The following is a 27,513-nucleotide window of genomic DNA, read 5'->3' as shown; positions in this document are numbered from 1 at the left end:
ATCCGATATTTCGGATATGGATAGGTATCGGGAAAAGCCTGTTGACCGGTGGTTTTTGAAGGGCCCTCGAGGTCAAAGGTCATCTGGGGAAAATGTAAATGATTCCCTCAATTGGATACCATGAAGCAATGAAGCAGCCAAGTTTGTGCATAAAAAGAAAAGTAGAAATATTTGGCCACCTGTCAGACGTTTCACAACAGTGAACACTGCAATGTCTTCCCAGCATTCATAGCTGAAAATGATTTCTAAATTTCAAACACATGTATAAAATAAAACTGAGATCTTCCAAGGTCAAAGGTCATCAAACAGAGGTCATCTAGGGTCAAAGGTCATATAGAGGTCATTGGGGGTCAAACAACATAGCTATCATGCTGCCAGGGCTCGATCAGTTGCTCTCAGTCACAGCTACCTCTCACAGCTACGGGTGAACTAGTACTAATAAAATAATAAGCGGTCTCTCTCTGTCTGTCTGTCTGTCCGGCTATGCGTTCACGCCGTGCTTCGACGCATCAAGTCGACATTTCGGATATGGATAGGTAACGGGAAAAGCATGTTGACCGGTGGTTTTCAAGGGCCCCTCGAGGTCAAAGGTCATCTGGGGGGGAAAATACCCCAACTGGATAGCAAAAACAGCAGCAAGTGGATACAAATATGTGTACTGGGCAGCTCTGGACATGTTTCATCCAGCCCATCCAGCCTTTGGCTATCTGCCCAATTTGAAATCCAATTTGAAATGCACTGTAATCTCTACCCAGAATGCATTGCTGCAACATAATAAGCGGTCTCTCTCTATCTGTCTGTCCGGCTATGCGTTTCGCAGCGGTTCAACGCATCGCGCTGAAATTTCGGATATAGATAGGTATTGGAAAAAGCATGTTGGCCAAGGGGTTTTTGAAGGTCATCGGAGGTCAAGGTCAAAGGTCAAAATTTCAAACTTTGTCCGATCGGGCTCAAACTTGGTGGGTCGAAACCTTCGTATGAGGGGAGCATGAAAAACATTATATGGAGGTCATCCGAGGTCAAAGGTCATGAATTTCAAACTTTGTCCTATCGGGCTCATACTTGGTGGGTGCAATCCTTGATACGAGGGGAATATATGCGCATAAAACAAAATTGAGGTCAACCGAGGTCAAAGGTCATGTAGGGGCTAATTTAAACTTTGCCCTATTGGGCTTAAACTTGATAGGTGGAATTCTTCAGTATGACTGAGGGAGCATGAAAAAATTGCACCAAGGTCATCCGAGTTCAAAGGTCATCTGGGGTCAAACAGTATCGCTATCATGCCAGTGCTCTCACAGCATCTGGGCTCTCACAGCCGCAGGTGCACTAGTATCCTAAACAAAGACAGATATGTCATAATTAGAACCAGCAGACAATAGCTGCATTTTTTAGCTCGGTTTTAAACCTTATTCGTAGAAATTGGAAATAAATAAAGATATAGTGATCCAAAATCCCAAGGGAGAGGCAAATTCAAAAGTTGCAGTTTGCTCCATTGAATGCCCTATTGATTTGTACGCAAAGCGTTTGTGAAAAAAATAACTAGCGCCATAGCTGCTGGTTTTAATTTTGACATATTTGTCTTTATTTAGGATATACAGGGGTGAACATAACTGGTATCTTAATTCTTTTACTATCTGTATTGCAAACACACAATCTTATAGCATCTACCAATTCTGCATATGCATGAGGGCTTCTGTAATTATATTATGAAGCAGTGATAGATGTATTACAGCATGCTTCCTCAGTTAGATTGTCAGAAGTGTTACCACAAGCCACATGATAAAAAGTGCCACTGACCAAATAGAACAAAGCAACAGCGTGGTGGGGTCCAGGGGCCCACACAAGGGCCCCGGCCCCTGGCAGCACCCCCAGAAGCGTATGTGTTTTAGGCTTTTAAAGGGGTTACAGAGAGCCCACCTAGCATACAATTTCTTTAAAATTATAAGTTTAATGTTCCACAAATTTAAAAAAATGACCAATGTTAGTGTTATTTGAATTGATAAATGTGATCTGCTAAAACGAAATGAGTATAAAGATGCAAGTTGGTCGTTTTGAGACATCCTGGCTGAATGAGTTGATGTTATATGTTTGCCATGCACCTGTACAAGCCAGTAATATGTCCTTTGTGAATGGCACATTGTGCCCCATTCACAAATGACATGCAGACATACTTCTGGCTTGAACAAGGAACACCAAAGCAGTAGCCTAAGCGTTTCGAAACTTCCAACTTGCGACTTTACACTCATTTCTTGGTAGCAGTTCACAAATAAGAGTAAGCTAGTTCACCTACCTATAGTAGCTGAAGTGGAATGTTGAAGATTTGGTAATTGTGGCAAAATCTGGGACGTATGAAGTTGTACATATCCTCATTATATCTTGGAGATAGTTGTGAGATAAGCCTGTTCTATATTTGTGTTTTTTATTAAATTCATATTACTAAAGCTACATTCACAGATTTTTTGATTTTTTAAAACTTTTTCATCCGCCACTTGAACCCATGCCATGCGCCAATCAAAATACATTCCAAAATCATAAATTACAGCTTTCAGGAAATGAAATGAACTTGCTCAAATCTTTTGTTAGTTACTACTTACCTCAGTCATTGACAAAACAACACATACACATAGTAGACAACATAACTTGATCACTATATACAAATAGTGAGTAGAGTTCTCTGTATGGAATAGAAGAAACAAAGCAACAATTAAAAATAGGGACAGCGATCCTATAGTAAGAATTCCAATTGAATGAATGCAGCTTTCAACAGCTGCACTCGATCCAACCGCGATCGTATATCGCGTATTTCAAACTACAACGCGAACGCATACGACCTTGGATACAATGCTAACCAATCATGAGTGCGTTGGCATGGTTGATTCACTTTAGCGTTACTCACGCACAGTCGCACACGCTGGCGCACATCACGCAGTGTACGCAAAAATTTGTCACGCTATTAAAAGCTGCGTTCATTCAATTGGAATTCCCACTATAGATAGGTCATCCGAAGATAAGAGGCAATTTGTTTTTCATTTTCAGCCTATTTTACAAGTTACCAGACCCACAGGACCCTGTTCATATATTATATTTGCCCTGATGATTTTTATTTTCAATTTATAATGTGGCTATATAATGGAACCTGAGAAGGTGTATGAGAGTTGGGAGTAGAATTAAGCTCACATTTACATGATTTAGAAAGACTTTGAAAATATATTATCATATAGGCCTAAATAAAATTTGGCCAGTATTAAATCAACAAATTTGAAGACCATAATGATTTAAATTTTTTTTTTGAATTTTAGTGTTTATAAAATACAACAAATTTGTTACAAATCTGCAAAAGATCTGCTGTTGTTGACCTACCTTGTGCAGACTCCTGAGTAACTCTAGGCGGTAAGGCCATGGTAGCATAAATCAGCACATACCAAAATGTTACCAAAGGCACAAAATAGTAGAATTGATACTGACGATCCATCACAATACATAGAAAGAACACCAGCAGATTTTGACGACAAATAACCTGTATGTGGGTAAAATAACAAAGATGATGTCAGTGACGTAGCCTCATAAGGGCACAGGAGCCCCAATCGATCTAAGTATGGACAATTTTGAAACAATTGCATTGAAGAGGGGGTCCTTGTCACAGACATGATATTGTGCAAAAGAAAAACATGCACAGTAATTTAGTTAATATTCCTGCAGGGTTTTTTCAACATTTCAGATTTATTTTGGTTCAATAAATAGTAGCAGTCATCTCAAACTTAAAAGGCATTGTCTTGATTCTGGTCCTTTCCATTTGTTCTGTTGATGTTGTTTGACCAGTTCATATGATGAATCATTTACTAGCTAAACTATCTACAGTGGGCTATAATATCCAGATGAAATCCATCCCCTATAAAAGATATGACCTTAATCTCCCACACAGAGGGTGAAGATATCAAATGCAGTCACCCATTCACATAACCCCCTTTGAAATTCACACTCCCTGTGTTCCAAGATTAATGTCATGTCTTCCATAGGGTGTATGTATTTAACTGCAATAGCCCATTGAATACTTACAGTACAAACCCTAACAAAACCAAATTGGTTTTTCACCCAGCTTGAATAAAACTGCCCATATGCTGTTAAAAATATGTAACAAGCCACTAAAATACGAATATGCATGTAGATTGGTAAAACCTGTAGAGAAAGCAAAATCAAGATAGCATCAGAAACATTATCTACACTACTCAAAATGCTGAAAGGATCATGCTTATGTATTACACTGATGTGAGTAGCCTTGTATAAAAACAACAACTTGAGAATGACTAGCGATCGCCATTAGCCATTCCCACTTTCACATGTTTTTAACAAAATTGCGATCTCTAGATGCCACATTGTATCCTTTTTTACATCAGATATATTTTGAACAAAAAAATCCTCAGTAGAGAGCGGATAGTTTGGATTACAAACTCGTTCTGCAATCATTCAATTGCCTTGTCTAGCAATGGCGGACATAAACAACAGCATCATTCCCACTATTTGATAGTCCCTTCAAATCATCCTCATGTCACATGGTATTCCTAAACCACATGACTTCAGGATGATTTGAAGTGACTGTCACTTGAGATGTTACACAAAATACACTTTACATGGAAACTAACAGCCTGTGATGCCTGATACTTACTGAGCTAGCGCCAGTCACATGGTATACTAATATAAAAATCTGCATCCAGCCTTTCCATTCTGTTGTTTGTTGTACATTCATAAAGGTTGGCTGAAATAACAATGTAAGTACCTATTAGAAACCACTACCATTACACTAAAGTGGGAAATACATGGAGCTCCTACCTGGGACATTTTGGTATTTGGTGGGCATTTTACCTTCTCAACTACAGAAGATGCCCAACATAAGAAATCTTGCTATATTTACAGACAATTTTATGTTTCTCAATGTGTATAATACATGCAGATTTTTTTCCCTAGCCTGGTATTCAACTAAGCAAAACATGAAACTATCAGAGACTGTAACAGGTTTGTTGAGCTAAATGGCCTCCGATTTGACATTATGTAGGTTATGTTTCAAACATGAGATAAATCCCTGGATCAATAACACTAACCTTTTTAACATCTCTTGAGAAGAATACGCCCACGATTGCAGCATACACTAATGGCACAAAGAAATGAAGATGATGGTAGTACTTGTTTTCCTTGGGCATGATGTCCGTTCTGAAAGAAACATGCAGAATATATCAATAACATAACAATAACTCCTCAGTAGAAAGAAAAGAAAACAAGAACAAATATATTGGAGATATTTTTCACATGTAGTGCTCTTGGAGCAAAGCTTGTTTGCTAAACTCGTTAGTGGTGTATTCATGATATTTATTACGTAAACCTGCATTACATGTTGAAGGAATCTCAATTTTGAAAAATAACTCCATATAAAAAGAGTCAAAATGCTTATGGCAACTTTGTACTACAGGGTATTTTAAAATGATTGGTGCATGTACATTTCCAATATTTATGAAATGTTTTGTTCACTTACAGATCAAGTAGTACTTATATACCATTCCAATTGGTATCATTTACATTTCACTTGTAATCAAATTTATATTTGTGACCCATCATATCAAAACCAACAAGTTGTCGGCAGGCTTCATTAATTGCAGATAACAATGAAAGAACATGAGAAAAGAAATTTGAGCTTGTTTCACCTCAAAAAACATTTTTTTCTGTCTCTGATTTTAACAAGAAAGGTGTAATTTTAAAGCTAAAATTGCATTTTATCCTGGTTTTAAATCTCAATTTTCATTTCTGAAGACAACTGGTAGGTTTTGATGGGTCTTTTATTTTCTTGGCAATTTCTTATATGTTGGTACCAACAATTTTGACAGAGCCTGTATAATTGTTTTGGCCTTACCACTATTAATTTACTACTCCCTAATCCAGAAAAATACAGAACTAATTTTTTGGAATTAAAAAAATATCATCCTGTTTTGCCAAATGAAACATAGCTAAATCCTAATCCTTTATTAGTCCTAACTAGCAATAAAAGTCAAATTTTAATATTTGGCCAATTTTTGGAAATAAGGGCCAAAAACATGCATTTTTAGGGTGCTTTTCGTATGCTGTGACAATCAGCCCAAAGACTTGTACTAAGACTAATTTCAGTTTATGCATTTTAATATTTGAAAAAGACATGTTTCATTCTTATAACCAACCAATTAATTACAGTAACACAAATAAGTTAAAATTAGAGCAAAATTTTGGCATATACTCAAGATTTTGAATGCTTAGGCTTGTTCCAAATCTGTGAATTTTGTGGCTCGATTGACAGAAAACATGCCGAAAATGCATGTTTTTGGCTTCTTTTTTTTTCCAAGAAATATGAACCTTTTCTTTTATCTTCAGTTAGGACTAAATGAATGATTAGGATTGAGATATGTTTCATTTGGCAGAACTTAATAATAATTTTTTAATCCCAAAAAATTAGTGCTGTATTATTCTGGAATGGGGAGTAGTAACCACACTTACCTATCACATATGTAAAAGTACATCATAATCAGCCCAAATTTGGCTAGAGCCACTATCAGCTTATAATTCTGCACAGACAACTTGGTACTCGGCGCTGTGGCAACTGACCCTGATTCAGGATCTATTACCACCATGCCGTCCTGCTCGCTCCCTTCCTCCTGAGTGCTTTCTTCTGACTGTACAAAGCTCCGACGACGACATGTTAGCAATATAGACATCACAATACTGGAAAGAACAAGTTATTTCATTAATTCCTTGAATTTGCGAGACTATTTTAGTAACTTATGTAAATAAATAATAACTAAAATAAATTCTGGATTTGTATATCGCATTCTGGATTTATATAGCGCATTTTTCAGAGGATTCAAAGCGCTGTAATTTTGCTGCCACTGGTGACTCATCAGAATCAGATCGTTTTTCTTCTTGGGCTCTTTGACGCTGGTGGCCTTAGGGGCCATTTGCCTTCTTGTGAGGTACATAGCCTACCTGGCGGTCCCTGAGTTTGGATTTGAATGAGTTAATTGATCAAATGTCTGTAATATAAATGATACTTTACTCATATTTGTATGTGTGTGTGTTCTCGGCCACCACTATTGTCATGCCTTGTTTGTATGTGTGTTTGGTTTTTGAGTGTTTAATTTAATTCAATACCTGAGTAGAAGAAGAACCCAACTCCAATTTTTTACAAAAATGAGTTAGACCCAGCATTTTATTGCCAGCAGACTGTTCTTCCTTGTGTGTGAAAGATGAGTCAAAATCCACTCTCTAAATAGTCTTCCATGTACACTTAATCATGGTTTCATGGAAGAAAGGCCAAATTCCACGGAGTTGGGCCCTTCTTCCACAAATATTAGGTCAAAGAGGAATTGTGTTCATCCATGAAATCTGCTTTTCACTAAACTACAATAAACTTTCTTGCTAAAATATTACATGCTTCTACTTGTGCAATTAATGGATAATTTCCACATTTCTGTAGCTATTAATAACACATCTGCTTGCAGTATATATTAGTGGAAGAAGGGCCCAACTCCAGCTCGTATTAAGACCTGTACCATTGCCATGGAAACATCATATATGATTTCGAATGTATGTAATACTGTATGTTCATGTATTAAAGGTCCCCTGAAGATGAAAACATTCTGTCCATAAAACTTTTCCAAATATTAAGTTTTTTCTTAATATCTCAAAAATAGTTTTGATGGAGTTGGGCCCTTCTTCCACTCAGGTATTCAATTGTCAGGTGGTGCAACGTTTTCTCAGGCTTTTGCTTTTAGTTGCACCTCCTCCATCTTGTTTTCATATAAAGTTGTTGCTGTTATTATGAGTGTGATTTTGATGGAAATAAATTGAATATGAATATGAATGAATACTTTTTAAGCATGTTTTAAACAGATTAATTGCTAGGGCAAAATAGGGCAAAGTACACAGATATATACCTTTTTAAAACAGTTAAAAAAACTTACTCTTTTACTTCACTTAATTAAAAAGGTCAATAACAAAACAAAACTGATATACTACTTTTGTACCACCTCACAAGCATGTTTTAAATAGCGCAGTGTTAGATTATAAAAGATACAGTTGTTCACAGCTCATAGTGTAACAAGACAAGCCTGGTTTTCTACAATTTAAGATCAGTACTCACCAGCTAGTGAAGAATAAGAACGCTGTAATCTGTAATAAATTCAGCTGAAATGTCTCCCCTGTGCAGCATGTGGTAGCTTGTGGTGGATGCTTGGAATTACATAAGAAATTCAACAATAACTGGACATTCTGTAAAAGCAAGATATGCAGAAATATTTAAATTGGGATGTTACATGAAAGATAACATGATGATAACCATACTATGATCAGCTTGTAAAAGGCGAGAATTAGTCAGTTTTTGTTACTGCACGCATCAATCAAGTCCCAACTTACACCTGCGTAAATTCTACAAACGCGCGCGTCAATCGATCAATACACAAAGCGAGGTTAGCGTAGGTGGTGCACCAAGCTGTTTGTACGCTATTCTATATCAATCCATTATGTAATGAGTCCCGCCGATTACGTGGTGATCAGAGTATAGGGTAAAGATTGCTGCTGATATGAGTGTGGTCATCATTGTCAAGAAAATAATAAGACCATTCAAAATTGACTAGATTCAGGAACTATTTACGATCAAGGAAAAAGATGCTGGCATAATTTCAACACGTTTATATCAATGCCCCCATGTGTCGTTGAGCAAAGCCATGATGGTACTTGGCAGCAGCCCTGCAAGACACCTCAACATTGATTGACGAGGGTGGAAAAGACAGTGTAGCATAAAGGGAGTAAGTCTGCTTTAAATATTTGGAAAATTTACATAAGTCGGCTGCAGAATTATGCTACTCATTAAAAGACAAAATACCCAAGTGTGCTAACTGTTTTTTTACTTAATTGAGAGTTATGCCAATTTCTTGTTCTACTTTTCATTTCATTTCATTTCATTTCATATTTATTGAAAATAACATCGTGGCAAATTGCCAAATTGCGTCACTTTTTACAATATTAAAACATCAAAAAATTATTTACTATTATTACACATAAAAGTTATTAAAATACATATTACAAGAAATAAACATAAGAAAAACATATAATATTCAGAATTATATTGCACATAATTATAAAAGCTTATCTCCACACTCACCCCATCACACCACACTCACACACACCCACTTGACACCTAAGCACACCTCTTACTCCCAAACACAGTGACCACAAATAATACGCGCCACACACCAAATCAAATAGCATCAAAAAAGCATAAAAGAAACACAAAAATTATATTGCACATAATTATGTAAGCAAACCCCTTTAACTAATCTTATTTCCACACTTATCCTCACAAACACCCCCCCACTCACTCTTGAGCGCACCTCTTACATGTACTTCCAAACACAGTCACCCAAAATAATATGCATACACACCAAGTCACTCAATGCACTCATATTCACTGTCATACCCATACCATAAAAATTGTCACATCAAAATAATTAAATTAAATTGCATCAAATTGTTAAACTGCATCAATGGGTGAAACAAAACATCAATTTTAAGCATTAAGTAAGTTGATGAAGTGTGGAATTGGACTCTTTCTGAACCGCTCAGTTCTACAAGGTAAACGAAAGTGATGGAATTTGAATTGCGTAATTCTCTGCCATGCATAGAGCGCCTTGTAGGGGAATGAGATTGCTCAGACGGTCACATTTTGGCAGAGACTGAGCAAATTTAACACTGTGATTTTTCCTACGGTCAGAAAGAGTCTGAATTCCACATTCTTCAATTGCATCAGTATATGAGTTGTATTTCTTGCCAAGTATTATTTTGCAAGCCCTTTTTTGCACTTTTTCAAGAGAATTAACCTGTTCACATGTCAGGAGTAGTGTCTTCTGACAATTTTGTAAATCAGAAACAGAAATACCTGAGTGATTCTTTGCTGACATGTAAACCATCTTAAATTACTTTTACCAGATTTGTCAGAAGACACTTCATCTGTTTGTCACACAAAGTGATCTATGCATACCACATTAAGTGACTCTTTGCTGACATGTAAAACATTTCCATTTCTTCACCACGCTTGTCAGAAGACACTTTGTCATACCTAAATATGCACAACTGATATATGCATACCACATTAAGTGACTCTTTTGAACATGTAAACCATCTTCCATGGCATCCCCAGACTTGTCAGATGACACTTTAGCTGTTTGCCATAAATACTCACCAGACTTGTCAGAAGACACTCTAGCTGTTTTTAAGAAGATACTTTTATTTATGGCTTAAAAGCTACACACCCCTACCTGATCTACACACACCCAACACACCCCAATCTATATACATACCACATTAAGTGACTCTTTACTGACATGTAAACCATCTTCCATAACGTCCCCAGACTTGTCAGAAGACACCCTTGCTGTTCGCCATAAATATACATTACTATCTGATCTGAAATACAAATGTCCACAAACACTAATCATTACACATTATAAATCATGTAATACCAAATATCTTCATACACAATTTAAACAATAATTAGGCCCTATATATTGAATACAATGCATGCTGAAACTTTATAATATGTTTTATAATATGTTATAATTTGTAATATATTTGTAATAAAGTTATTAAAAAGTTTTACTTACAATATGTTTTCAGCTGCTTCATTATATAAATCTATTTGTTCGTTGGTGATCATTTTGCGAGCGTCAGCCAAAAGATGCTCTTTAACTGAAGCTGGAAATGAAAAATGACATGTCAAAACTTTACACCTGATGATAAGTATGATATCAATTCCTGACGAACTGAATACATTTATCATGTTTGAAGATAAATAAAAACATAGATTCGTAACAAAACCAAACTTTACTCACTAGTTTGATGGTTTTGCCTTTCATGGTCAAAAATCTACATCATACTATCCCTTCTTCCAGTTGGACAAGGAGTGTAACACAAATATAAGACGCATCAAGGAGTCAATTTGGATTCAGAGAAGAGGACCCAGCGTCATGAATAGGGAGGATGGAGCCCACTATCCAAGTCATGTATATGATCATCTACTGAGTGACAATTCTACACCCACTATGATTGGGATTCGTCCAACCGGAAGGAGTGATCATCAATCAATATGTAATGATGCTTTTCAATATTGCTTTAATATGAATGATAATTGAGGGACTGAGATTTGAAAAACCTGGTGTGCTGCAAACTGCACACCTGGTTAAGGAGAGATGTGCTTTTGGTGTGCGATTCTGAGCACTCGCACACCTTAAAACTCAGTCCCTGGATATTACAAAGCAAGTTCACCAGGTGGATATGTCCTCATTGGGCTATCACATTCACTATATCACCTTTGTTCAACCTTTTAAATCCACTTTTCAAAATACCACTCTTGTATGACACTATTTTTTCAACATGGTTTGTGTATTGCTCCATATGCATGCAGCAGTAACATATCATAGCTTGTCTTCATTGTGCTGTTAATTACATACCTTGCATCATCCAGATCACTTTATCTTTGGCTTGATTCATCACTGGTAATAATTTAGTTACATTTACTGCAAAAAAGGGAAGCAATAATTCAACAATTATCTTTCATTGTAAAATTGATAAAGAGCCAATCCATGTCAACTCCAGGGATGTGCACCGCAGCACCTCTTCAATTTTTTTCTTTTTCTGTGTGATGGTAGATATTGATGAGAAAGTAAAATCCTGAAAATTTGAGCTTCATACTCCATTAAGTTTTCCATTGGCATCAATTTGAAATTTAGAATTCAAATCTGGTATCATGAAACTTGAAAAACTTTTGGAGGTCCATTGTATAAAGGAACCCTTTACAACTTGAAAAATATATGCTGGGGTACTTTTTGGTGTTAATTCAAATCTGGTTCATGAAACTTGTAACCCTTTTACTTTAAAGATATAGGGCCCTTAAAAACAACACGTCCAACCAGGACCAACCGAGAGGTTTACTCCAAAAGTAAAAGAGTTGTACACATTTTGATTTCGCATGTATAATGATTTACTGTACAACTCTATGGAGAAGGCAAACCTAACTAATGTGTTGAAGCCATCAAGACCCCAAGCCAATATCTCTCAGAAATGTTGTCCAAGGACATATTTTCAATATATACCTGAAGTTGATGGTGGGTCAAAATGTCTAACATTGGTTTTCACGGGGGTCAAAATGTACAAAAAATGTACAATTGGGGTTTTGCATGGGTACTATCTGAGCTAAAAGTATTCTAATAGGCTCAATCTTGGATAAGAGTAATGTCCTACCAAAGGGCTCTGACTGGCAAAAAAATGGACAGTAAAATTATTTTTATTTTTGTTGTTTTGACACCCCAAAGTTGGTTCCTGATGGACGAAGTTGCATTTTGAGGGCCCTATATCTTTTAAAGTAAAGGAGTTACAAGTTTTCTGATGTCAGATTTGAATTCTACACAAAAAAGTACCCCAGGATACATACTTTTCAAAGTTGTAAAGGGTACCTTTATACCTTTTATGGACCTCCAAATGTCGCCTTTCACGCTATGGTCTACACATATTTTACGCTGACCCCCTAAATTTCAAATTGATGCCAAGGGAAAACATAATGGAGTATGAAGCTCAAATTTTCAGAATTTTACTTTCTCATCAATATCTACCACTACACAGAAAAAGAAAAAAATTGAAGGTGCTGCGGTGCACATCCCTGGAGTTGACATGGAATGGGTCATAAGGGCTTTGATAGTGAGCTGTAAAAGGATAATATATATTCTAACCTCATTTATCCAGACCTCTAACCAGTGAATCTTATGTACTGCATGATGGGCAATAAAAAGCATCTGGTTATATTACTTTATCAGGAGATATTACATAAGCGACAAGTGTGGTACACCACCTGTCACCGCTACATTTCAACCTTGGTCTTGTTTCTCTGTTGACAGCTTGCTGAGAATCATTAAAGAGAGACTGTTGTTACTTTCAGTACTAATATTAGTCTCTCAAAGCTTTCAATTACAATCACTTCTTGATGACTGAGAATAAACATTATGTACTCAAATAGAGGATGGTAACATGTTATGGAAAACAAGGGTCACATATTTAGTCAATATTCAGTAATAATTGAGCACACATAACTATGTCAAATGGGATTATTACACAATTTGAGACCTCAGAACTAAAAGGGGGTTAAGCCACATTGAAAGCATTTTGAGATAAATGGCAAACAAGGTTATTATGTTAGGAGGTGGTTTTGCCCATGCAGTTTCAACAATGCTCAACAACATTATTTTACAATTGAATTTGCATAGATATCCTCCTTACAGCAGGAACTGACACTAACTCATTTTTCATGATTTTGTGACCTTTAGTTCTGAGGTCTTCAGCTATAATCATTGAGGGACACTGTTGCTTGGTCCAAGGTTTACTTACTATTGTATTGCTCTAGCGTTTTAGGGTCTGCATTATTGAGCTTGATAGACCAAGTGGCTTCAGTAATCATTGAGGGACACTCTTTCTTGGTCCAAGGTTTACTTACTATTGTATTGCTCTAGCGTTTTAGGGTCTGCATTATTGAGCTTGATAGACCAAGTGGCTTCAGTAATCATTGAGGGACACTCTTTCTTGGTCCAAGGTTTACTTACTATTGTATTGCTCTAGCGTTTTAGGGTCTGCATTATTGAGCTTGATAGACCAAGTGGCTTCAGTAATCATTGAGGGACAATCTTTCTTGATCCAAGATTTACTTACTATTGTATTGCTCTAGTGTTTTAGGGTCTGCATTATTGAGGTTTACTTATTATTGTATTGCTCTAGTGTTTTAGGGTCTGCATTATTGAGGTTTCTTACTATTGTATTGCTCTAGCGTTTTAGGGTCTGCATTATTGAGGTTTACTTACTATTGTATTGCTCTAGCGTTTTAGGGTCTGCATTATTGAGGTTTACTTACTATTGTATTGCTCAAGTGTTTTAGGGTCTGCATTATTGAGCTTGATAGACCATGTGGCTCCACCTACTACAACTAAGTCTGGTGGCTTGGAACCAGAATTCTGAAAAGTAATAAATCAAGACAATTTCAAATGCAATTCGCCGTAGATGTAGTGATGTAGTGAATTACCATAGCGATGGGTGAAAACTACTTTTGAATGTATTGCCTGCACTATAACATGCTGCACTCATCATCTGTCATGCCTATGTATGTGTGCAATCATATTGAAGGCATTACCGCTTTTTTCAAATGCACTAAGGTCCGAGTGAAACGTACATGGACTCTGCATGTGAAATTTCTATAGAATTATGATCCAGGTCTTTATGGCTATTCTTTGATAATCTATGGTGCGATGCAAAAGTACAGCATATGTCTAGTGCAGGGCAATACATTCAAAAATGGTTTTGACCCATCACTATGGTAATTAATCCTGTTACTTCTCCTACAGCAAATACTTTTGACAAGATTGGCATTAATTCTTGGGAATTTGAATATTAAAACAAAATTGCTATAAATATTCACAAAAATTAAAAACATTCGGAGAACAATCATTTTGATCCAGCCTGTATCACGCCATGAAACATTCAACATCTACAGTGCGCAAAAAGAATTAAGCTATCAGTATCTTTACCCCTGTATATCCTAAACAAAGACAAATACAGTAAGCCAAAAAAACAAAGTACCAGTTACGTTCAGCCCTGTATATCCTAACCAAAGACAGATATGTCATAATTGGAACCAGCAGCCAATAGCCGCATCTATCTGAATTTAAGACCTCATTCGTTGGAACTGTTCAAGAAATAAAGACACGACAATCCCAAAACCCCAACAGATGCCAATTTAAAAATTGCAGTTTGCTCCATATCATGCCATTGATTTGTACAAAAAGCGTTTGCGAACAAGAGAACTAGTGCCGTGCTTCCATTGATTAGCACGGTAAAACTAGCGTTGTGCTTTCATTAATTAGAACACAAAAGTGCAACTTTTGATTTTGTTTCTTCATTTAGATCACCGTTTCTTTAATTCTCAACCAAATTCAACAAATAAGGTCTTAAATCAAGAGCTAAAGACGGCAGGTATTGGCTGCTTGTTTTAATTTGGACATATTTGTCTTTGTTTACGATATACAGGGGTGAACACAACTGGGACCTTAATATTTTGGCTTACTGTATATATCAAAATTAAAACAAGCAGACAAACCTGTGCTCTTCAGCTCTTATTTAGACCTTATTAGTTGAAATGGGTTGAGCATTAAAAAAACAGGAAGCAACCAAATCAAAAGTTGCACTTGTTCTTATCAATGAAAGCACAACGCTAGTTTTAACATGCTAATCAATGGAAAGCATGGTGCTAATTTTCTTGCCCATGAATGTGTTGTGTAAAAATCAATAGGGCATGCAATGGAATAAACTGCCACTTTTGAATTTGCATCTTCCTTGGCTTTTTGAATTGTCGTGTTTTTAGTTCTTGAACAATTTCAATAAATGAGGTCTTAAATTTAAGCTAAAAGATGCAGCTATGGTTCCAAATAAGACATATCTGTCTTTGTTTAGGATATACAGGGGGTGAACATAACTGGTACCTTATAATTCTTTTGCACACTGTAGTCATTTAAGTTGCAATAACTTACCAATATTTTTTGTTGAAAAGCTTCTATCATAGAATCATTCACTTCTGGTTGCCACAGAAATTCCTTCATGCATAAAAAAAATGAAATATGAGTTCACAGTATTTAATAAAATAATTACAAAGACTTAATAAAAACTTTGGACTTTTAACCAGTGGTGGCAGAAGCATTCAAAATTCAGAGGGGACAAGCATATTTTGTGCCGGTTTTACAGGGACATCTGGGAGCTAAGCACACAATATTTAATTTCTGACTATTTTAGCCCAAAATTACTAACTTTTGATATTTATTAGGTCAGTGCATGGAAAGCGTAGAATATTTTGCGATTTTACCTCAAAATATGGTGCAAAAAAGGAAGATGCACAGGGCAATTATTGCTTTATTTTCTCTTTTATTAGGATATTTAGGGGCCCATCCCTGATGGAAAAATTGAAAGGGCATGTTAAAGTTTGGGCTGGCAAACACATTTCTTCATTTCAGTATTTTGAGATACAGCTACCTTGTATACAAGTGACACGATCTGGTCCATGGGGGCCAAAGGAGGCATTTTTGACAATTGAGTTACTGTAATTATTACATTATACATGTACATACAATAGGCTATCATTTACTGAAACCACCAAAGGTCTAGCATACTTGCTTCTAAATTTATGATGTTTTTTGATGTCTATTTTCTTATGTATTTTATTGGTTTTTTTACTCCATATTTTTACATGTATCTCGGTTTCAAATTAGCCGCCTTTGGCCCCCAATTGGGGCCCCCATGGACCAGATCGTGTCACATATATAATGATGCTATAACACAATACTTAGTTCACTCATTTGACCCTCATTTAACATTAACAGCTCCTAAAGCCCCAAAATCAATTTATAAGCAAGCTGACTTTTCAAATGGAAGACTATTGGTTTAGACCCTTGCCACACAGAGCTGTGCACAAAAGTAGATTGCACAAAGTAGTCTTTTGTACTACCTATGTTATAGCTATTAGTGATGAATAGCGAGATCAGTACCAATCATACAAAAAAAATCATATGGTTGATCGATCGCTAGGATTCACAGGCAGAAGAAAAGAATATCAAACCTGGAAGTGGCATTAAAAACTAGCATGTGATCTATAAATATTAAAATGACTCCAACTGCAATGTAATATCAGTTTTTACCAACACAGCAACATTACAACATATTCAAAATCAAGAAACACAAGTACACAACACAACATGCCCAAAGAGGCACATATGCTTGTAGATAGAATTCAACAGTATGTTTCTTACCATACGTGTCATATACATGTAGGGGCAAGTTTTTTTGTGTCAATTTTTCAACTGTTATAATGCACCCTTCGAACAAATGGGGGTTTTTCGCCGTCAACTACCTCAGATGAATAATATTTCTTGACACAAGTCATCTTTGTTGATAGTTAAGCTGGATTAAGCTTTTAAAATGGTATTTTCACGCAGCCTGTTTTTTTAGCACATATGCTGCAAAAAAGTAATATATGGTCAAAAACACATTCTTTCAACAACAACAAACAGTTTTCCTTACCACTTTTGAATGTGTACTTTCTTCCACATGGACAATATCTTCATGCTGAAAGACAAAATTCATACAAATTTATTGCAAGCAGTGAATTATTACAATGAGAGATATAAGAAGCTTCATTTGTAATTGCATTGAAGAGAGGAATTCCTTTAACTATGGCTTGGCATGTGGTAGAAAGATGCACATTTCCCTGCAAGATAAGTCCATTTCCCACAAGAATATAAATATTTCGCACAATTTCTTACATATCTTTTTATTTTGGAGAGCTAATTGTCCCTCCTATAATGTCAACATATTCTTCCTAATGCCAAAATGTCCCTCCTAATGCTAAAATGTCCCTCCTAATGCCATAAATGTCCCTCCTAATGCCAAAATGTCCCTCCTAATACCAAAACATCACCCCCATACCAAAATGTCCCTCCTAATGCCAAAATGCCCCTCTTAATGCCAAAATGCCCCTTCTAATGCCAAAATGTCTCCCAAATGCCAAAATGTCCGTCCTAATGCCAATATTTCACTGGCAGTAAGCTTCCTGGATTCTTCAATTTTTCAAGCATGGAGCTCATCATCATTTCCATTAATCTCCTGGTGAATGGGTGGGTGATGAGTTCTTTAAACCAGACAATTATCACCATCATTTGGCTGCGGAGCAGGCGATAACATGATTTCTCCATGCAAAGCAATCATCATTAACAAGTGCGACTATCTGTTCTGCTTGATGAAAGCCTTCATCCTACCATAGCACACATCAGATTAGGTTAAATAGAAGCATGGGCATCCCCTTTTGCCACAAGGTGGTCTATGTACTGTAGGGACTAGAGAGCATATGTTTAACAGGCTCTTCCTCAGGCAGTTTGTTATTTTAAAAGAGCCATGCTTGATCACAATATTGTAACATGTCAACAATGTCGGATGCCATGTGCAAGAGAACACCAAGAAAGTGTTGCTCCATATGCAATAAGCAAACAAGTCAATACGCAAGTATGCAACAGGGGGTGTACCATTTGGCCATATCATATGGCTACATACATGTACCTCGTAACAATAGAAAACCTTGCTTACCACTTTCCCTTCCTCTACTGTGTTAGGGTTGGCAACAGTAGCACGTGTATAAGCAAAATACAACTGCCTTATTCTTGAATCACCAATGAATGTCACATGACTTTGATGTACACACCGCTTAGTCTCACTGCAATCAAACAGTATAAAAATGTGAAACAGTAAACAAAAAATGTGTTAATGTCTGGTTTTAAAAAGGGTATAATTATTGTATGGTTACATAGAGGGTAAATAAATCCTTCAGAGGGGATGTTAAGTAATGACGTTTTTCAAAGTTGAAAATCTTTTAAAAACCAGATTGTCTCAGCATCAGGGAAACTTGGGCGTTCATGTGCAGCCAAGTCTGGACAATTATCCTATCAGTTCCACTTGAGCCATATCAAGTGCTCTTGAAACTTATGCTATTGAATTGGGTCATGGTATTGGAATGTTGTAGGAGTTGTTGTGTTGTTATAGCAACAATCCCAGATTCCTGGCCATTCAGATGGCACTTTAGTGGGGTGCAGCCAATCAGGTATCTGCTTTAATTCCATTTCTTTTGTTGTGTTCATACCTTTCTTAGTAAGCCACTTGCATTTGCTCCTCCGATCATGCTGAACAAAAAATCCCACCCACCCTCCCAGTAGCTGGAAGGGTAAATCAGTTATCTCATTTGTCAAAGATGCTTCAATAAAAGTATGTCAAATTATGCTACTCTCCGCTTTGTCTGGAGTTTCTTCAAATCCTGAAGAATCTCGTCAGTAGATTGTCTCCACTTTCTACTACGCTGCGTTGTCTGGAGTTTCTTCGAATCCTGAGGAATCTCGTCAGTAGATTGTCTCCACTTTCTACTATGCTGCTTTGTCTGGAGTTTCTTCAAATCCTGAGGAATCTCGTCAGTAGATTGTCTCCACTTTCTACTACGCTGCGTTGTTTGGAGTTTCTTCAAATCCTGAGGAATCTCGTCAGTAGATTGTCTCCACTTTCTACTATGCTGCTTTGTCTGGAGTTTCTTCAAATCCTGAGGAATCTCGTCAGTAGATTGTCTCCACTTTCTACTACGCTGCTTTGTCTGGAGTTTCTTCAAATCCTGAGGAATCTCGTCTGTAGATTGTCTCCACTTTCTACCTACGCTTTGTGCTGGCTTAATGAATGCTTTGTATGGAGTTCTTCAAATCCTGAAGAATCTCGTCTGTAGATTGTCTCCACTTTCTACTACGCTTTGTGCTGGCTTAATGAATGCTTTGTATGGAGTTCTTCAAATCCTGAAGAATCTCGCCTGTAGATTGTCTCCACTTTCTACTACGCTTTGTGCTGGCTTAATGAATGGTTTGTATGGAGTTCTTCAAATCCTGAAGAATCTCGTCTGTAGATTGTCTCCACTTTCTACTACGCTTTGTGCTGGCTTAATGAATGCTTTGTATGGAGTTCTTCAAATCCTGAAGAATCTCGTCTGTAGATTGTCTCCACTTTCTACTACGCTTTGTGCTGGCTTAATGAATGCTTTGTATGGCGTTCTTCAAATCCTGAAGAATCTCGTCTGTAGATTGTCTCCACTTTCTACTACGCTTTGTGCTGGCTTAATGAATGCTTTGTATGGAGTTCTTCAAATCCTGAAGAATCTCGTCTGTAGATTGTCTCCACTTTCTACTACGCTGCGTTGTCTGGAGTTTCTTCAAATCCTGAGGAATCTCGTCAGTAGATTGTCTCCACTTTCTACTACGCTTTATGTAGAGTAATTTATGCTTATTTGAAGTATCTTTTTGGCTTGATTGTTTTTGTCAATGGATTATTTCATTTATTAATATTATTTTATAGTAAATGTTGGCTCACTTTTCAATAATTACCAGCTTATATAGGGATTTAAAGGTTTAATTCATTGATAGAGTTGGCATTGTTTCTTCTTTTGGAGATTTCTGTTTATTTAATAATTGCGTTATAAATATTGATTTCCAATTCAATCCTCTGTTTGATCCAAAGAGGTATCTGTATTTGCTTAAGATGAAATTTGGTTAAATGTGATACAGAAGTCAATTCTTGCATGTCCAGCCTGTATGGTTGGCTTGTTGTACACATTTTTCCAATAATTCTTGTATTGTGTTATTAATAATATTTATTGGAAGATAACTAATTCAGTATGGTTATTTCTATTTATATTATGTCAGGTCTTAATTGCTATGAAAGTGCTATGAAATCTATCATTATGTATCTCAATTATATTTATGTATATGAATATAAATTGTTGAATGGTCATAAATAGCTTAATAAATGGTCCTCATGATCGTGAGGGCAATGCGGAGTCTAATCAATGCTTTGGTGTTGTGTTTTCCTGATGTCTTGAGACAATCGGTCCTGTGTACAGCAAGCCATCCTGTACATGTTAGTCAGTTTCTAAAAGAGTAGGTTGTTAATGCTGTCCCAATCTGCCCTGATGATGTTTGTCTTGGACTGCCCCCTTGGTTGTACATGTATTCAACATGGAGGCAGCATTCAACCTCAGTCATATTTATGACCATTTGACTCAGAACAAGAAACACCACCATTACTGCTGGATCAAGTCTGCACTCATGATGACTAAGAACCCAGAAAAGTAGGTTTCGAAACATCAAGTCTCAAAAAATGTGAGTATTTGACATTTGTATATATGGGTAATATGTGACCGTACACAGCGAATGAGCAGTAAATTCCTCTCCCGATCAATTTTGTTTTATTTCGTGTTTAGAAAATATACATCATAAGCTTTAAAATGGTATATCATTTGACTTCAAACGATATCCAGAAGCAGGGTTATGGTTTGTTAAACTTTGCTCCTTCAACAAAATGGTAGCTTTTTTTGTTTCTACGTGTGTTTCTTTTTCCACATTGCTGGCAATAAATATCAAACAGTCATAATTGGTGGTCATTTCAAATCATCCCCAAGTCAACGAGGTTTAAGAAAGTTCTCTCATTGTTAATTGTTGGTTATACATACCTATACAAAATACAATGCCTGGTAACCCACCACTTGAACAGGATTTAGCCAAAGCAAACAAAGACCAGAGCTATTTAAAATTCTAAAGCCATCTTAGGTAGAAGCTTATTATCCACTACAACAATAGGATTATTGATTTGTGTTTGACTATAAAAATGAGATAGATGTCGTGCCAGCTGTGGATTTAACGATGAATATAACCTTAGTACACATTTTACACTGTAACTCAGAATACAATTTAGGGAATTTATGGCACATTCGTGCTGTACGGTCACATATGTCTTTAGCTACATGTACTAACTATTTGTATTATATACAGTAAGCCAAATAATTAAGGTACCAGTTACGTTCACCCGCTGTATTTCCTAAACAAAGGCAGATGTGTCATATTTGAAACCCACAGCCAATAGGTGCATCTTTTAGCTTGAATTTAAGACCTCATTCGTTGATATTGTTCAAGAATTAAAGACACGGCAATCCAAAACCCCAAGGAAGATGCGAAGTTAAAAGTTGCAGTTTGCCACGATGCATGCCCTATTGATTTGTACACAAAGCGTTCACGAACAAGAGAACTAGCGCTGTACTTTCATTGATTAGCACGAAAAACTAGCGTCGTGATTTCATTTATTAGAACACAAAAGTGCAACTTTTTATTTCGTATCTTCATTAGGTATTAGATCACCGTTTCTTTAATTCTCAACCAATTTCAACATATAAGGTCTTAAATCAGAGCTAAAGAGTACAGGTATTGGCTGCTTGTATTAATTTTGACATACTTGTCTTTATTTAGGATATACAGGGGTGAACACAACTGGTACCATAATTATTTGGCTTACTGTAGTCATCATGTCATCTATTTACCTGTATACATAGTGATGCATCATACAACCAGATGGCTGCCAAGAGTTTCTTCCCAGATATCTGCCTTCTTCAAGTAGTGTTTTACAAGTGTCTCGACCTACAAAATAGTACAGAAAAAGATGGTTTTAAGCTTATTAAATTTTATGGCCATAATTGTCATGATGACATCACAAATTGCATTACCAAATAATAAAAACCTAAACAAATAAACAAAAAAAAACCAAATTATGGCTATTGCATCATTTCACTGTTGATGCAAAGTTCTATCATGCACTTCAATTTTGTTTTGAATACTTTCATTTTGTTTGCACTGCCATTAAATAATTAATAATAATATGTGCCTATATTAATAAAAAAAAAGCGAAGTTGAGAAGAATTGCAGCAAAATTTCTCAGATGTCGGCACCGTGTTGATAAGCTCTTGGTCATGAAATCTGGTAGAGCTTAGCATTAGAGTACAAAATGTAGCTCAAGTAAAATATTTTGCATCCAAGTGGACTGATCTCACCCACCGACCAGCATAGACGTGACGCGTGAGATACACATGAAGAGAGATTTTAAACAACATGTCCACAATTTTTCTAAACACATCCGGATGCAACTTAAATGACGCCAGCTAACAGGAAGCATGAACGTATGGCCTGACACACTGATGTAGCATGATACATATGAATTTCTCCAATGCAATTTTGTTCAGTGAAATTGTATAGTAAATTCACTGGGCATTTATTGATTTTCTCTGACCACCATCTACTGTTCAATACACACAAAGCAATGCAAACAACATTTCTAATTGTTCGATACAAAATTACGCACACACAGCGTTACTGGATCGGAAAAAAGTTTTTTCGTCATAGCCCCCCAATAATTTATTTTTATGACATTTAAAAATACCTGTAAAAACATACAGATTTTCAGTTTTCTGTACATATTGTGTATAATATCTACATTAGCAAGGTTATTTTGATCGGAGTAAGCCGAGTCCCATGGCCGAGTTTGTAAGCAATTTGGGTACAGTACCCATGCAAACGCTATGGAAATTGCTGATAGTACACCGCTTCGTATTGGTTATTTTGAGATTTACAATTCGACGGTGCTTTATTTTAACCAATCAGAAAGAATTTTATATCAGCATTTGCCTAGATTGTCAGTAAAATGATGGGGCTTTTGTCCAAAATAAATAATACACGCCGGGGTATTTATACACAGAGGTCGAGAGGAGGCCGGTCAAAATGGACTAAAAATGATCATGCGCCACAGGAAATTTGGCGAAAATTGGGAACAGAAAAAATTAAATGACGGTGGATTTTTACAAGATATTGTAAATATAAAATTTATACTACAAGATCGGGGTACAATTACCGAATAGGGTGCAACTTGCTAGACTTGAGTCCAGTCCTCGTTTACGGAGTTTAGGGTTAGGGTTTAGGGTTGGGGTAGGGCAGTCTTGTAATGAGACTAGTAGAGTTGCACCCTATTCGGCAATCGCTCCAAGATCGGTGACAAACTAAGCTTCAACAAACCCTTTTCGTCCATGAAAAAAGACATTTTCATTCAAAAGAACGGACTAAAAAAACTGTGCGAAATCAGCCATTTTTCAAGGTTTTTCAAGCCTTTTCTGACCCGAAAACAAGTCTCGCTGAAAATGAAGCTTGAGTGAACACAACAAATTCATACATATGACATGTATGATAAAGGACGTGAAGGTAGGATCCGGGCCGGGTGTTTTTCACTAAAACACTAAATGCACAGGCCACCAGTTCCAATTATTGGAACTCCCGGTCGGACGGTGCTGTGTATGTGTTTGTATGTGTTTAATGTACATTCACATACACACATAGCCGTCGGTTCAAAGAAATCGTTGCTCCAAAATGATTGCAAATTACACATTTGTAATCATTTTTTACCACAAAATATGATATGAAAACACAGGTGAGCAATGACTATATGGAGAGGTGAAACAGGTTATTAATTATTGTCAATATTAATATTTTGCGACATTTATAATGAAAATAATTAACACTCTAGCCACCCTATGGCACCTTCTACAACTTGAGAACAAGTCCTCAAACATTCAAAATTTGTAGTTACTACAACTGACAGGCTAGACTGCCTAACTGGCCTGTATCTCGTTTCGCCAAAGTACGCCTGTAATACATACCTGTTTTAATGACTTTGCAACAATGTTTCTATTGACAGCAATAACAGCTTGCATTCACACTTTTGAGTTTATATGGTGAATTTTCGTACACATCATAAATAAGTGAAATCAGAATATCCTGAAAGGAATTTAGGTAACGAATTCAAAGATACTGACCTCGCAACAGCTAATGTTTTCATGTAAACATGGCGTCATTAGACATTTTAGCCTACGCCAGTATCCTACTATCGGATCGTTGAAACAACGAAACCTCAATCCTCGGCCTCATTCACGAATTCACTCACCTTCCTACACCACCAGTTGAAATTAAACTCGAAACATCCCGTGTTATTCCTCAAAACTACATGCACCTTCATTAATAAAAAATTGAAATCCTAGTAGAAATCCGTTATCGAAAATTGTTTGATATAAAACGTCACCAAAAGTAATTTTTCTGAAGAGTAGATACCGGCGTGTCAAAATGGCGCCGCAGTCGCATCCCCCAGCTTTGTATGCGTGTACCCAGGTCACGGTATGTCTACGTGACGAACAGTCAAGGTCAGAGAACAGCGCAACCTGTCTGCTGTCATGACGTAATATAATGGCTCCGCCCAATGAACGGCGCTGTCAATCATCCTTATTGCCTTTGTCGAACAGACTTTTACGCAGGTAAGAGCTCACGCTGTCCTCACTTTTAGGATCGACGAGCGTCAGGCCGACACAATCTGATTGTGTAGGAGACTATCATCGTGATGCCCACGTTGGAACCATTGGATTACGGAAGAAATATTCATACCAGGACTGAAGCAAATGTGGCCATTTCTATGTTTGTACCGGCAAGTACGGACATTTTTCAACATGGAGCTAGCGGAAAATACTGCAAATTCGTCCAAGGTAAGCAAAGGGTTGGGGATCGCATTTTTAACTTTGACTAAACTGTTTCGGAGTTAAGGCACGCTAAAAGTAGACCATTTCGGGGCTGTATTTGGTGTACATGTGACGTTTTGAAAAGAGTAAAAAACGACCACTTATTCGCTATTGCTGAAGTATACCCGCCGAATCATGTACCAATACACAAGGTATTGGTACATGAGATCAGGTATACTGACAGGCCACAGTCTACACTAAAGTCTTATAGACTTATTCAGATTTCATTTGACAGCTTAACCATCGCGTATACGCGCGCGACGTCAAGCGTGTGCATTGGACCTTGTGCAAATAATACGCGCTGGACGGCTAGCAGTACGCTTTAATTTGTAAAAGGGAATCTGAATAAGACTTTACAGACATGACAGAAGTGCGGTACCAGGGCCGGGGACGGGGTAATAAACAAATTTAGGCTGACCTAATCCGGCTACGCCAGGCCAGTCTACAAGTATCTTAATATGCACACAGTCACTATCGAGTATCATGTCATCATGGATTGTCGATCAAAGCTTGCACAGTCAGTCAGTACACGACACGTCATTCACGCAACGTTTTAACTTATACTGTTTACATAAATGTCGGACGGCTGTCATGGCTGTTGAATTCGACTATATCATAATTTGCCCACTGTTTTCAGTCAATTACTGCGATCTAATATGATCGCAACAATAATTCTCTTACCGTGCAAGTAGTAATTCACTCCATGCGCTGTGAAAATGATCAATAGTAAGCCAAATGCTATTCTTTTGGCATTACTTTCGTTGACTTTTTGGGTAATTCCATCGCAGTCATCGGCGAAGCCGCCCCAACAGGCAGCCATCGTGGAAGCTTTTGGCCCACCTAGGCACGTGAAAAATAGGTGAAAACAAACCTACTACGGAGACTCATATACGACACATGCCACACTGTCTAAAATTAAATGAGCTTCCCCCATTCTCCTCCTGAACCTGAACAGTGGAGGCGCTAGGATTTTTTTTTTTGGAGGGGGGGGGATTGGAGAAAAGTGATTTTTGAGACAAGAAGATGCCTCTGATGTGATGTAGGCTAGTCCTACAGCATCCAGATCCAGAAAAAAATGTGATCCCACCGGGGAATACCCCGGCCCGCCTCAAAGCCATATTATTGTCATTTCCATACAATATTAGTATTTCTTTGCCATAGCTTTTATTATTGATATGTCCCCTTTTAATTTTGAGTCGAACAACTGAGGTAAAGCAAAGAAAAGTGGAATTTACTACCAGCGCCGAAGTCGCCAACGCGTGTCACTCCATCGGTTGTGTTACCATGTGTGTATACCATCCCGCATGACATGTAGGCCTACGACATGCATGTACCTACTGTGTTATGAACATCGTGTACGTGTTCAACAAATATTTCCATCGTAATAATTAGGCTATACAGCAGTTCTGGCGTTTATTCAAAATTTTGGTTATTTTAATAAAGTAAAGTATAATCATGTAAATATATTGAGGGCATCCTCATCAACAAAATGTTACAATATGGCTTTAAGGGTAGACTAGGTATTGTTGGTCGAAGTAGCCAAAAAAATCGATTTATGTCGGGCCCGTAGCCAGGATTTTTTATGACGGTGCCGATTTTGAAACAGTGGACTTTTTTTTTCAAGTAGGGGGAAATATTGTGAAAAGTATACTTTCTTCCCCAAATTTGGACCTTTTTTTTAATCATAAAAGCTTTAAATTTTTTGGCTTGCTACGCTAGCAAATTCTTAAATTTTGGGACTTTTTGTATATTTTTGCATAGGCCTATTTAGGAGGGTTCGTGGCCACCCCCCTGTCTACGGCTCTGCACAAGTTCATTCTACAAATCATATATACTTTGAAAACTTGCTTGATTTATTGTTGTTAATGAGTTACCATATGTGTAGAATACAAAAATGTTGTTGTTTCAGCCCTCTTTACAACATAACTCAAGAACCACAGCACCTACAAAAGTATAATTGGGATATTTGAATTCTTATACACTCACTATGAAATGATTAAATTGTTTATAAATTGCTTACAAGCGAAGGATAAGTCATTCAAATTGTCATTTGGTTTTGTGACACAATCTGGTCCATGGGGGCCAAAGGCGGCAAATTTGAAACTGAGATTAAAGGTAAAAATATGGAGTAAAAGACAATAACATACATAATAGACATCAAAAAACTTCAAAACTTTAGAACCAAGTATGCTAGACTTTTGGTGTTTTCATAATAAATGAAAGCTTATATATTGTTATAAAAGTTTTCATAAAATATTTTTGAATGTTATGAAAATGTTTTTACCCCTTTGTATAACTCAACATTTAAACATTTTTTGTGTTTGTTAGGTCTTCAGTAGATATCACATGTCAATGTATAGTGATATCTTCAGTAGATTGCCCATGTCAGTATAATATCTTCAGTAGAT

At 36.9% G+C, this 27,513-nt stretch overlaps 1 protein-coding gene across 1 annotated transcript in view; it reads right to left on the bottom strand.

The window, feature by feature from the left end:
* LOC140154954 (N-acetylneuraminate (7)9-O-acetyltransferase-like) overlaps positions 1–25,939 on the bottom strand; it is a 33,301-nt gene extending 7,362 nt beyond the window's left edge. Inside the window, exons 1-16 of the mRNA XM_072177616.1 lie at positions 25,787–25,939; positions 22,040–22,136; positions 18,232–18,358; positions 17,173–17,217; positions 15,633–15,695; positions 13,964–14,063; positions 11,520–11,585; positions 10,674–10,764; positions 10,371–10,476; positions 8,156–8,283; positions 6,514–6,738; positions 5,097–5,205; positions 4,664–4,753; positions 4,057–4,176; positions 3,361–3,517; positions 2,595–2,674 (exon numbers count right to left, since the gene is read on the bottom strand). Coding sequence (XP_072033717.1) covers positions 2,595–2,674; positions 3,361–3,517; positions 4,057–4,176; positions 4,664–4,753; positions 5,097–5,205; positions 6,514–6,738; positions 8,156–8,283; positions 10,371–10,476; positions 10,674–10,764; positions 11,520–11,585; positions 13,964–14,063; positions 15,633–15,695; positions 17,173–17,217; positions 18,232–18,358; positions 22,040–22,136; positions 25,787–25,925 — 1,743 coding nt within the window. The 5' untranslated portion in view covers positions 25,926–25,939. The remainder of the gene's footprint in view (positions 1–2,594; positions 2,675–3,360; positions 3,518–4,056; positions 4,177–4,663; positions 4,754–5,096; positions 5,206–6,513; positions 6,739–8,155; positions 8,284–10,370; positions 10,477–10,673; positions 10,765–11,519; positions 11,586–13,963; positions 14,064–15,632; positions 15,696–17,172; positions 17,218–18,231; positions 18,359–22,039; positions 22,137–25,786) is intronic.
* Between the last annotated feature and the right edge of the window lie 1,574 nt (positions 25,940–27,513).

Source organism: Amphiura filiformis, chromosome 6 (genome assembly GCF_039555335.1).
Source record: "Amphiura filiformis chromosome 6, Afil_fr2py, whole genome shotgun sequence".
Classification (NCBI taxonomy): Eukaryota; Metazoa; Echinodermata; class Ophiuroidea; order Amphilepidida; family Amphiuridae; genus Amphiura; species Amphiura filiformis.
The sequence above is the reverse complement of the archived record's forward strand: the minus strand, read 5'-3'. Positions and strand labels throughout refer to the sequence as shown.